We start from the raw sequence: 13025 nt of genomic DNA, 5'->3' as shown, positions 1-13025 counted from the left end.
TCCTTGACATGGAGGATTGCTGATTTGATGATGATTAAAGCTACTTTGTTGCCACCATCTGAGTGACTTTATTTCAGTAACATTAACCTTTCGGATTGAAAGCAACCTTTTTTAAAAAACGATTAAATATTTGCATCACTAATTTAGCTTACTCCCTCATTCCTTCCCCAACTGACTCTTTGCCCTACTTTTTATTTTGCTGACTTTAATTTGACCTTTTGCTGTGAAGCTCTGCTATCTTTTCAAACTTTTTCTCCCCTTCATCCCCAATGATGTATTTTATTTTTTGCATCTGTGCTTCCACTATCTATTTAAGGAAGTGGAATCAATTTTTTTTTTTATTCGTTAGAAAAATACAGAAAGGAATGCTTTAAAAACACAGCATTAAAGATTTGAGAAGTTCTCGCGTGACCTGGAAGAGGTTTTACTGATAACTAAAACTCCCGAGGTGATGTATCAGCTGATCATTGGCAAGCTCTGCTCCCAGGATCCAGCACACCTGGAAGAATAAACTCATTTCCAGCACTGGAAGGGTTAAGCACCCGTATCTCTTAGTACTCTGTATTTTAGGGAGATGAAAATTAATGCACAAATTGGCACCAAACCTCATTAACAATGATATCCCAGTAGGAGACAATCTCCTTGAACGAACCAACTTGAATGAAATGCAAACAGGAGCAGAATTAGGAAAAGTTAAGCCCAGTTGGTAATGAATTCATGTTAATTTCCATGCTGTCTGAATTAATTTCATTTTAGAGTCAAACTGATTTCTGACACCGATCCTATTCTTGTCTCCTCCCCCCCTCCTCCCTGCCCCATATTAATCTCAGCTGAGACCAGGAGCACACATTGTGTGGGCAGTTACATTAAAGAAGCAGTGCCGTGTTACTTCAGGCCACAGCAAGCCCAGGCACTAAAGTACTAATTCCGGAGCCTTTTAAGCCAAAATGATTCTAATCAAGCCTCTGGAATGCCATAGCTTATTATTTGTGCATAATAGGAGATTCAAGTGCTCTAAATGCATGTCTTCCTGTGCTGCAACCCACCTGCTGTATGAGAACGACCTGTTTCCAAGCCTCTGACTAATGTTCCTGGATGGGAGTGAGAAGCTTGGCCAGTTTTCTTTTCCACCCCTAACTTGGGGACACAGAGGACAGCTTTGGTGTGTCTACTGCCACCATCTGAGATTGACTGACTGACTGACTGACTGACTTGAATCTGAGACCAGTTGATCTGTATGTTGCAGTTGCTCACCAATAGCGTATCTCTTTTGATTTATCTAATTATTTAGAATAAGGTCAGTCCAGCGTGTTCCAAATTAAATTGGGTTAACAAATGTTCTGATTTCAGGTGTTTCAACACAATTTTATCTTTTTTTTTGTTCATGTTGTAAAAACATTAAACTGGAAAACCATCCAACCTAATCCTGGTTAGGGTGACAAGTTCTTGCTGCATAAGGTAAAACATCAACTTTATTTGGAACCTTTTAGGAATGTATCAGGCTTCAGATCACTGACTTGTGGTTACAAGTATACATGTAATAATGTACATCCACTTGCAGCCAGTTACTGTGCCCATGAGAGATGATTTAATGCTTAAAGTATTCCCTTTCTGCTTCCAGTCATTGGCTTAACAATGTCTATTGATTTTAGAGTTGTTAGCTGATATTGGGATATTTTAATTGAAGCCATCAGTGCATTTTGGATTTAAATGTTCTGGAAATGTATGCACTTACATTCTGACCAATATAACAATTGGACTAAATTATTTTGTTCTTTAACCATCTTTTTGAAAAGCTCCCTAAGTGTTCATTGTTCCTTGTGGAGAAAGTAATTTATATTATTGGCCTATGGTCTCTCTGATAAATCGGTACATTAGTAGTGCTTGAGTTTTGATGCAGTTGATGTGGTAGAACTGAGCTAAGGTGAGAAAATAAGTGGGGCTGATCTATCAAAAGGTCCTAATGGCTTTTTCTTATTAAAATATGTTGGTTGTATGCAATATTCTGAGAGCAGTGGCTGTACATGTTATACATTTTCTAGTTTACTTTGCTTCCACTGCAGTTTCCTAATATGTCCATGTAGGGGAGCTACAGAGCAGTATGTATTTTCACCAAACAAAAAAATGTACTTCCTCTGTTTCAGTTTGACTCAGGAGGCTATTTCTGGGCAGCGATACACTGTGTGTGTGCTGGTGAGTTAAATGATTTTACCATGTCTTTGCACTACATCTTTACAGAGGCTGAAATCCATGTTAATACTGCAGACACTGTGTCTACTGGATTTTATTTTTAAAAGTATGTTTGCATTACGCGACTTTATATGCCGGCTTGAGTTTGGCATGTGTGTTTATTTTTGCTGATTTCCCACCCTTATGAAGTCATCATCGCTTGCTGAAAACGGTTCCACAGGTGCTGCCAGCCCTCCAGTACCATGTCCAAGTTACTGTTAACTGTCAGTAGGCTATTTTACCAGAGGGAGGCATTGGAGCCAAACACAGCTCTGTTCTCACTTGACATACACACATACACACAGATGTACACTCCAGCTGGAGTCACCGAATAGCTCTGTCCAATTCTCTTCTCCCCACCCCACCATTCCCTAGCCCAGGGGCACAAAGATTTATTGTATCGCCCCAATTGCCATCCTGACTGCAATAAACTAACCCGCTAATCTGCCAGGGTAGCTAGAAATTGATTTTTTTTTTCTCTCTCGAAAATATTGAATGCTTTGAAGTGTTAATTTCACCAAAAGAAAATGCATAAATCAATCTGTACTGAAAAGCAATTTTTACTGGAAGACATTTTCACCTGACCTCATGGAGTGTTAATGATAGGTTAATTGTATTGTTAAAGATAAACAGGTGAAGGGCATTGTTTAATTAAGGACTTCGATGGGATATAAAGAGAGCATGCTTGACTTGGATCGTTAAACAGGAGGCAGACCTATGTAATGCTGCATTCGGTGAATAAACTGACCGCTAAGAAAAGGATCTGTGTCCAGCTTCCTTCATCACCATTTGGCTTGGATCCGTTTAACATTGAGAAGGAGCTGTGGGCATTACACTCCTGGTCAAATCTTTTAACATGCACTTCAAAGGCTGTCTTAATCACAGAGGCTTTGCCCAAAATCAATTTTGTTTTGGATTACAAAAGCAAAATACTGCAGCTGCTGGAAATCTGAAACAAAAACAAAAAAGGCTGGAAATACTCGGCAGGTCTGGCAGCATCTGTGGAGAGAGAAGCAGAGTTAACATTTCAGCTCTGATATTTTATCAGAACAGTTTGAGATTTCTCTTAGTTGATTAGTGTTACAGTCGACCGTGGAATTACTGAAGTATATGATTAAACCCAGAATGAGAATGTTTTCACCTTCTTAATTATAACTGAATGAAATACTATACTGAAGTGCATGATCTATTAGGATGTTTTATTTTAAAAGAGAGCTAGCATACGATCTTACTGTTGAAGCTCAGCCGCAGCAAAATGAATCTAGTCTGTTTGCCCATGGTATCACCAGATTAACAATTCTTGAATATTGCAGTATCTTTGTACATTTACCTTGCCACCACTATATCTCCCATGATCCAAATGCCATATAAAACTCCTTTTGCTTTTATTATTATTTGTTCCCAGGATGTGGGCATTGTTGGTAGGACCTTGTATATTCATCGGGTGGCCTTGAGAAAGAAGTGATGCCTTCTGTAGCAATTGTGGTTTTTTTCCACAACTGAGTGTAAACTGAGGGAGAAACTGTATCCACTGAAAGGAGGGTCAGTAATCAGAGGACACAGATTTAAGATAACTGGCAAAATAATCCAGGGGAGAAAATGAGAGACCTTTTTAACGCATGTCAGGCAAGCCCCCCACCTACCAAGACTGAGGCACATATTATTTTGCCACATGAACATTAAAACTTAAAATTGCAAGACCCTGACTGGAAAGACATTTGCATGGTAACACAGTTTTGGAACAAGGGACAAAGGGCCATGCCCTGACTCATTCAACCAACAATGGACTTTTGATTACCAGACGTTGAAGGTGGGGGAGCTAGTATTCCAGGTGAACTGCTAAGATAGTAGAATCCACAAACACCGGAGAAGTGGTCAGACTAGTTTTAGTCACATGACTAGCTGGCTATTGAGATTTGAACTTCCAACAAGGGATTTGAACTCAGAAAGCTCCTGGTTTGAGAAGACCTCTCTCCTGTCTGCTCTCATCTCGTTTCTCATCAGCTTTGGAATCCATTGAAAACGCGTGAACCTCAAAGAGAGAAAAGTCTCCTATGTAAACAAGGTTTAAGAAGAACACTGGGCCCCGACGAATAGCAAGACTACCTACAATCAAGTGAGCTCGAAGCACAGTAAACGAGAAACTCTTCTGATATTGCCTCAAACCCCTCTCTACTATATTTTCCTCTCTTTTCTGTCCCTATTTGCATGTATATATCATGTGTGCATGCTAGCGTGGACGCGTCGTATATCAGTAGGCGTCAGCCATGTTTAAGTTTTTAAAGTTGAATAAATTTCACGTTTCTTCTTTTAAACCTGAGAAAGCCTGTTTGTGCTGGTTTCTTTATCTTATAATTGGAAAGCTGTAAACACAGTTTCAAAAAAAAGGGGGATCTCAAAACAGTGTGTATTAAAAATAAAACCCTGTTACAATAAGACCAGGTAAAGACAGCAAAAGACCCATAGACACATTTCTCACCTGGTCGTAACACATGGATCTTCCTGAAGGGGTGGTGGAACTTTTAAAGGGGAATTTGATGTACACTTGAAACAGAAACATTTATGTGAAGGAACAGGGGAGTGGGAATAATTAGATAGCTCTTTCAAAGACCTGGTACAGACCCAATGGCCTGAACGCCCACTTTCTGTGCTGTATGAATCTGTGTAGCATGCTCGACCACTTCAGAGAGCATGAAGAATGAAGAACATAGTCTGGGTTGAACTGTAGTCACAGGGGTAGTCGTTCCCTTCCATGAAGGATGTTAAAAGAACCCACTTAGATTTTTATGATGATCCAGCAATGTTATTGATCATTTTATTTTCTCTGCTGTTAGCGAGCAAATTACCAGGTTTATTGAATCCAATTAGCCATGATGCATTTGGGTTGCTTATGCAGTGCTAGAACCAAAACACTACTGTACCATGGATTAACTAGGTCGTTGCAGGGATTACACAATTGCTGTAGCCTAGCATTTACTGTTTGCAGTATTAGCAGATGAATGCTTAATTTGCTCGTATGAATTTGCTTCACTTGCTCTTTCAGCAGAGGCATTAATCTTTTTTAAATTAAACTGGTTAACACCTGTGTTAAAATATGAATGCTGTGCAAACCCATTAAGCACTTGTCCACCAACATCAAACAGTAATTGCTATCTATGCATTCATGTTCGTGTGAGGGTAATGTTTATCTATATTGCAAGTAGACACTGCTTCTATCTTTAAATCCTATTATGTCAAGTTGCAGTAAATGAGTGGGAAGAGCAGAATTTAAAGATGCCACATTTGCCAACTGGAAAAAATTTTTTTAAAGCCTATTTGGCCTGGATTTTGAGGTCAGTGGTGAATGAGAGGCTCTCACTGTTCATTGCACTCACACCTGCCCACAGACTCTGAGCTTATGCATCAGGGAGGTCCAACCTTTTCGTGTGAGGGGCCACATTACTCATTTTGGCCTATGTAGGGGGCTGGTGAACAAATTTCAGAAGGCTAAAAGCATAAAAATTTTATTTTACTGTTAATCAAAATGAGAAAAATTGGTATTTTTGTGAACATTCTTTAAATGAGAAGACTAATGTATTTACTTAATATGTTTAACACTGATTTAGTGAGATATCTGGCATTGTTTTTGTTGCACAAGTAGCTGATGTCTGCCCGCTTGATGTAGCGATAGAGTATTCCAGATAGATGTCCAACTGTCAGGAGTGATTATGCCCATGCTTTCTCTTTCTCTCGGTTGCGGTCTCCCTCCACCCTACAACCCCCCCCCCCCCCCCCCCCCCCACCCTCGCTCTCACCCTCTCCCTCCCCCAGTATCTCCCGCTCCCCCTTCCCCTCCCCCTCCCCCTCGCTTCCTCACCCAGTCTCTTCTCTTTTCCCCCCCCCCCAGTCTTTTCTCTTCCCCACTCCCCCCACCTTCTCTCTTCCCCACCCCCCCCCACCTTCTCTCTTCCCCCCCCCCCCACCCCTCCCACCTTCTCTCTTTCCCCACCCCCCCCACCTTCTCTCTTTCCCCACCCCCCCCACCTTCTCTCTTTCCCCACCCCCCCCACCTTCTCTCTTTTCCCACCTTCTCTCTTTCCCCACCCCTCCCACCTTCTCTCTTTCCCCACCCCCCCCACCTTCTCTCTCCCCCACCCCCCCACACCTTCTCTCTTTCCCCCCCCCCCCACACCACCTCTCTTTCTCCCGCCCCCCCCACCTTCTCTCTTTCTCCCGCCCCCCCCCCACCTTCTCTCTTTCTCCCGCCGCCCCCCCCCACTTTCTCTCTTTCTCCCGCCGCCCCCCCCCACTTTCTCTCTTTCTCCCGCCCCCCCACCCCACCTTCTCTCTTTCTCCCGCCCCCCCATCCCACCTTCTCTCTTTCTCCCGCCCCCCCCCACCCCACCTTCTCTCTTTCTCCCGCCCCCCCACCCCACCTTCTCTCTTCTTCTTCCCCCCCACCCCTCCCAACCTTGGACCCGCTTTACTCGTTAACCTCAGGTTGTGCTGCAGGGCTGCAGGCATGTGGTGCTCTCTGGGAGTCGACTGGGATTACGGTTTGTTCATTGGGATCGGGGTGCAGGTGACTACATTTCCCAGCAGGCACTCACTCACCGAAAACAGCAGGGCAGCAAATTGTCAGTAATCAAAATCTTTGGGCCAAAAGAATTTTCTCATCCCTGAAGCTAAAAGCAAACAGTCAGTGGCAGAAACCGTGCAGCAAGGAGCAGAAATGGCCGAGTATAGTTTGCATACGCAGACAGGATGGAAACCTTTGGCGGGCTGGATCCTAACCCACGGGCCATATGTTGGACAACCCTGGTATACTCTGATTTGCAGTTATCAGTCAAAACAGCATGGTGCCCTCTACAGGCGACCTGGGACCTGCACCAACAAGGCAACCAATCAGACAGGAGAATCCTTACTGAGAGACATTTTAACTGTTCGACCTGTTGGCAGCGGGGGAAAGCTGGCAGTGGGTCAGGAAGCCGGACCTTTCAGTAATGCATTTGTTAGTGGATTTTTAACTGAGCCACTGTATTTGTATCTGGCTTCTGGGTTTCCCAACCAATTGGATGAGGTGGGCGTAATGACGATCAGCAGCAGTCTGCTTCAGCTCCACTATAATGGGACCCTGTGAGGGTCAGAATTGAAGCATGAAGTGTCAAAGCTGAGCTAGCAACTTGGTAGGTGGAGTGTCAATGTGGAAAAGCTTGGATGTGTCCCTGGACAATTTGCTGTGGGCTGTAAGGATCTGCGGGGAGATTCTGTTCCTGGCAGAAGGGAGAAAGAAGGCACCCTCAGAATAAGCAGGTGTGGATGGAAGTAGTAGAGGAGATCAGCAGCAGGAGTGTGGTACCTCGCTGCTGCGAGAGGCTTAATGACCCGATCAGGGCAGTAAAGGTATGTGGAAACTGAAAAAAACCCTCACTGCCTTCTCCTGCACATCACTTCTCAGACCAACCAACATTGCAGACGGATTCACCCCTTTCTGTCCAGGCACCTCCTCACATCCCCAGCTGACCAGCCACCATGTGCCACTCACCTTCATCATTTTACAATGTGACATCCATCCCTCACATTGACCTTCCACAAATGTTGTCCTTCCTTCCTCTCGAAAGATTCCACAGCTCACACTCACAGGTCCACTCTTCTGCAAAGAGCAAGAAAGCCCAGAACACCGGTGAGAAGCAGAGAAATGGACGGGTGGCCCTCCAGTGACAGTCACTTTGACGGCTGGGGAGGAGGAGGAGGCAGTGGGAGGTAAGCCAGGTCTCTGCATGCCTGGCCATTAGAGATGGAGAGTTGGGGTTCTCCCAGCTACCTGGTGACAGAATTAAATATCACAGCCGCGTGCCATGCAACATTCACCCAGGTTCACTTGATGTCAGCAGCCACTGAAATAAGATCAGCACAATGCTGACTTTGAACCTTTTTGCTTTGTCAGTTCTAATTTATGTTTAATCTCCCACAGGTCCTACAAGCATGTCTGAGAGGAGATCACGCATTCTGAGGAAACACCCTCCCAGGACTTGTGTGCACCTCCACCAGGTCAGATACATGCATCTCAGCAGGGCTGCCAAGACAGGTAGTTGGGTTGTCACATCACAAGACAGCAGGGGCAGATGGTGGAGATAGAGACAGCAGTGGAAAGTCGGAGGACCCTGAAAGCTCTGGTGAGCTAGACACAGATGCTGAGCCTCAGGCCATAGGGTTGGCGGTGGGCTCTTCCCTGAAGAGAATAATGTTGGAGCAGCATCAGAAAATGTGTCAAATTCTGTAGACCTTTCCAGACACACTGCACGAGTGGAGAGAGATTGGAGGGGTCCTTCTCTAGCATGGATGCTATGGTGGCACAAGTGAATACATGCTGGCCCTCTTGAATGACCTGCACGCTGAGACTGCCAGCTTAAGGCAGGATTGAGAAAATCCTCACTGGCCATTCATCACCTCACTAAAGTGCAGCAAAGTATTCTTTAGCTCTTGGCTAGCAGGGAAGTGTGGTGGACCATGTGAGGCAGAGGGAAGTTCTGTTCAAAGCACTTTGACTCCTTTCCCCCCAAACCCCTTCTGCCCCGCCCCCCAGTCAGAGCCCCACTTGCTGTCTCCTGCCCTGATGGCTGAGTCTGCCCAGTGTGGATGGAACAATCTTCGTTGGGGCCTTCCTGGGCTCTAAAAGCCAGAAGACAAGAACATCTGAGCAGTCGGCAGGGAAATGAGCAGCTTGCCTTTGACTCTGTTGAAGCCACAGGGTTTGCACCATGTAGGGTGTTTAACACTCTGAACATACATGTGACAATGTTTAAGAACCATAAACTTTATTTCAAATATCCATTGTTAAGTCTTCCCCATCGTTGTCTGCTGCCAGGCAAGTGGCCATCTGCCTTGTGAAAAGTGGTATGATGAGGAAAAGATGCGCAGTGGGTGTCGGTGAGAGGGGTGGATTCTTGGCTGTCGGCCTGTTCTGTGCTGGGGGGGCACTGTGGATTCAGTATTGGTGTGCCAGATAGCTGCACTGCCTCAGATTAGCTGAAGTGTGCCCGAATCAGTCCATTCTAGGCATCCCTGGCAGCTGAGTGATTGGCTACAGGTGCCCTCACCACCTCGGGTTCCTCCATCTCCACTTCATTCTGTTGCTCCTTCTCCTCCTCCTCAGATGTAGAGCAGTCATCACCTTTATCCTTCTGGAGCTCCTCTCTGCAGCACTATGTTGTGCAAGGAACAGTAGACCATAGAGTTACTTACAGCACTGAAGAAGGCCCTTTGGCCCATCAAGTCTATATCAGCTCTCCATGGAGCAATCCACTCAGTCCTATTGCCCCACTGATGAAAGGTCATAGACCTGAAAAGTTCACTCTGTTTCTCTCCCCACAGATGTTGCCTGACCTGCTGAGTATTTCCAGCAAATTCTGTTTTTATTATTGATGGAGTGGAATCCTTTTCTGTTAATGAAAACTGCTAGTTGATCTGAGGGCACCTTGATTGCCACATGAATGCAGTCTATGACTCCCCATCTCTGTGGGAGTTCCGGTAGAGCAGCAAATCCGAGGGCCCTCTCATTCTGACTGGCCTGGTCTGTAGTGAAGTGCATGTAAGTGGCAAATATGACATCGGTCACCTGGGGGATGCAGCTGTGCTGATCAGGATATCACCAGCAGATCCCTGGAAGGAGTGAAGGTGAAGAAACTCATGGCTTTGGTGACCTAAACCGTCGCTGGTAATGTGTCTCCATCTGATCCACTTGGAAGGAGGTCTTCTTCCAGGAAGCTGCAAATGTCTACACCCACCTGATATAGAAACATGGAAAATAGGAGCAGGAGTAGGCCATTCGGCGCTTTGAGCCTGCTCCGCCATTCATTATGATCATGGCTGATCATCCAACTCAGTAGCCTGTTCCCGCTTTCGCCCCATACCCTTTGATCCCTTTAGACTCTAGAGCTATATCTAACTCCTTGAAAACGTACAATGTTTTGGCCTCAACTGCTTTCTGTGGTAGTGAATTCCACAGGCTCACCACTCTCTGGGTGAAGAAATTTCTCCTCATCTCAGTCCTGAAAGGTTTACCCCATATCCTTAGACTATGACCCCTGGTTCTGGACTCCCCAACCTTCGGGAACATCCTTCCTGCATCGACCCTGCCAAGTCCTGTTAGAATTTTATAGGTTTCTATGAGATCCCCTCTCACTCTTCTGAACTCCAGCGAATACAATCCTAACCGACTCAATCTCTCCTCATATCAGTCCCCCCATCCCAGGAATCAGTCTGGTAAACCTTTGCTGCACTCCCCCCTATAGCAAGAACATCCTTCCTCAGATAAGGAGACCAAAGCTCTGCACACTATTCCAGGTGTGGCCTCACCAAGGCCCTGTATAATTGCAGCAAGACATCCCTGCCCCTGTACTCGAATCCTCTCGCTATGAAGGCCAATATACCATTTGTCTTTTTTACCGCCTGTTGGATCTGCATGCTTACCTTCAGCGACTGGTGTATGAGAACACCCAGGTCTCGCTGCATATTTCCCTCGTTCAGTTTATTGCCATTCAGATAATAGTCTGCCTTCCTGTTTTTGCTACCAAAGTGGATAACCTCACATTTATCCACATTATACTGCATCTGCCATACATAAGCCCACTCACTCAACTTCTCCAAATCACCCTGAAGCGCCTCTGCATCCTCCTCACAACTCGCCCTCCCACCCAGTTTTGTGTCATCTGCAAATTTGGAGATATTACATTTAGTTCCCTCATCTAAATCATTAACATATATTGTGAATAGCTGGGGTCCTAGCACCGATCCCTGCGGTACCCCACTAGTCACTGCCTGCTATTCGGTAGAAGACCCATTTATCCCTACTCTTTGTTTCCTGCCCGCCAACCAATTTTCTATCCATCGCAATACACTACCACCAATCCCATGAGCTTTAATTTTACATGCTAATCTCTTATGTGGGACTTTGTCGAAAGCCTTCTGAAAGCCCAAATAATCCACATCCAAAAGTTGAGTCTCTTGTGGCACTGGCTCTGTCATGTCCAGAAAGCGAACCCTCTGCCAGTATACCTCTTGTTGGGCGTATCGCTTCCTGCGAAGTGGAGCACTGTGTTCATCCACTCTGTGCTGTTGAGGAGAAGGCTGCTGTTGGTGCTGCTCCTTTTGTTCCTCATCAGACATCCAAGGGAAAGCTGCATACGTGGCTCCCATACTGGTGCGAAGGCTGACAGCTGGGAAATGCAGATCAAATGCAGAAAAACTCCAAGATAGCAGAAATTACTTCCAAGGTCATGGAAATCACTTTCAGAGCAGTGAAAGTACACTCTCCAAACACTGCCTGACTCCAACACAGGAAGTGTCAACTGGAATATCTAATTCAATGCCAAATATTGTACAGAAAAAAAAATAAAGGAAAAGAAAATTGGGATCGACAGAGAGATGGGAGACAAAAATTTAATGTTATGTTTTATTTTTTTAAATCTCCAACAATAATATAAAATATGAAAAATGAGACTTTATGCTAGTGAAAGTAAATTTTCAGTGCCAGTGAGGTGTTTTGGCAATAATGAAGTCTATCGTGCTGTTACGTATTCATTTACACTTGAAAAGGTCAAGCCCTAGCTTTTTCTGGGTATCTAGTGGATGACTACTGCAAATGTATGCTCTTCCACGTGTGTGAATGCTGAGTTTCTCAGTGAGGTACCAGTGTAATGAAAATTGTGGAGGGCAGGGCAACTCGGACACCAACTTCCTAATTTCCATATTTAACTGTGTATTTGTGGACACTGGAAGTTTCTGTCTGATTTACTCTTTAATAACAGGGAGAAGTGATAACCTCACTATTATTCTTACCACAAAGTCTGTGCCAAAATCTCTCAACAATCTTCATTACTTCCTGATCTTAATTTAGGTACTTAAGGCATCCTTATGAACACTTAAGCACTGTAAGTCTATCTTGTTTTCAATGTAGAGTAAGCACAACACAAATACTTCATTGTACGTAATTTAAAAAAAATTGTAGGAATTACAAATCATAAGTCATTGTAATGCGGGTTCCGAAACACACTTGTACACTTTGGGCGGCACGGTGGCGCAGTGGTTAGCACCGCAGCCTCACAGCTCCAGGGACCCGGGTTCGATTCTGGGTACTGCCTGTGTGGAGTTTGCAAGTTCTCCCTGTGACCGTGTTGGTTTTCGCCGGGTGCTCCGGTTTCCTCCCACAGCCAAAGACTTGCAGGTGATAGGTAAATTGGCCGTTGTAAATTGCCCCTAATGTAGGAAGGTGGTAGGGAATATGGGATTACTGTAGGGTTAGTATAAATGGGTGGTTGTTGGTCGGCACAGACTCGGTGGGCCGAAGGGCCTGTTACAGTGCTGTATCTCTAAATAAAATAAAACAAGAGATGCAGAGGTAGTTCTGTCGAATTGGGATGTACTTCACAAGGATGAAACGGTGTTTGCATTTGGCCAGTGCGTGCAAGTTGAGCAAAGCAGAATGTGAGGTCGAGGCATGATGTTTATTGAGGGTTCAGGTATTTTGGAACAGTGGTCACAAATGAAAATACACTTGCATCTCCTTACATAAATTTGTGACAGCTCATTCTTGGATGCTAAGCTATAACGCTTACTGATCCAAGCATTTCACAGTATGATTTTTCCAGTCCTTTCTTGTACCAACGCCAGTTTCCCAGCTGCCCATTTGACTAGTTACTGTGCCAATTTCTCCTCATTTCCACAAACCCTAAATTTTATGAAAATAAATCATTCTCTGTCTGAAGGTTCTAATAATGTCTAACAGTACAGTTATGCTCCATATGCTAAAGGTGATC

General features: G+C 44.7%; 1 protein-coding gene across 9 annotated transcripts in view; it reads left to right on the top strand.

Annotated features, from left to right (window-relative positions):
- LOC137369878 (UDP-N-acetylglucosamine transporter TMEM241 homolog) overlaps positions 1-13025 on the top strand; it is a 207712-nt gene that overhangs the window by 37963 nt on the left and 156724 nt on the right. For 8 of the 9 annotated variants that reach the window (XR_010975033.1, XR_010975032.1, XR_010975034.1 and 5 more), the window contains 2 exons: positions 1435-1458; positions 2145-2193. Coding sequence is in view for 5 of the 9 variants with exons in the window: in XM_068031547.1 (XP_067887648.1) it covers positions 1435-1458; positions 2145-2193 (73 nt within the window). In the remaining 4 variants the exon portion in view is untranslated. The remainder of the gene's footprint in view (positions 1-1434; positions 1459-2144; positions 2194-13025) is intronic. The other variant, XM_068031544.1, reaches the window with a different exon arrangement.

This window comes from Heterodontus francisci, chromosome 5, assembly GCF_036365525.1.
Source record: "Heterodontus francisci isolate sHetFra1 chromosome 5, sHetFra1.hap1, whole genome shotgun sequence".
Lineage (NCBI taxonomy): Eukaryota > Metazoa > Chordata > Chondrichthyes > Heterodontiformes > Heterodontidae > Heterodontus > Heterodontus francisci.
This window is presented reverse-complemented; position numbering and strand designations above follow the sequence as displayed.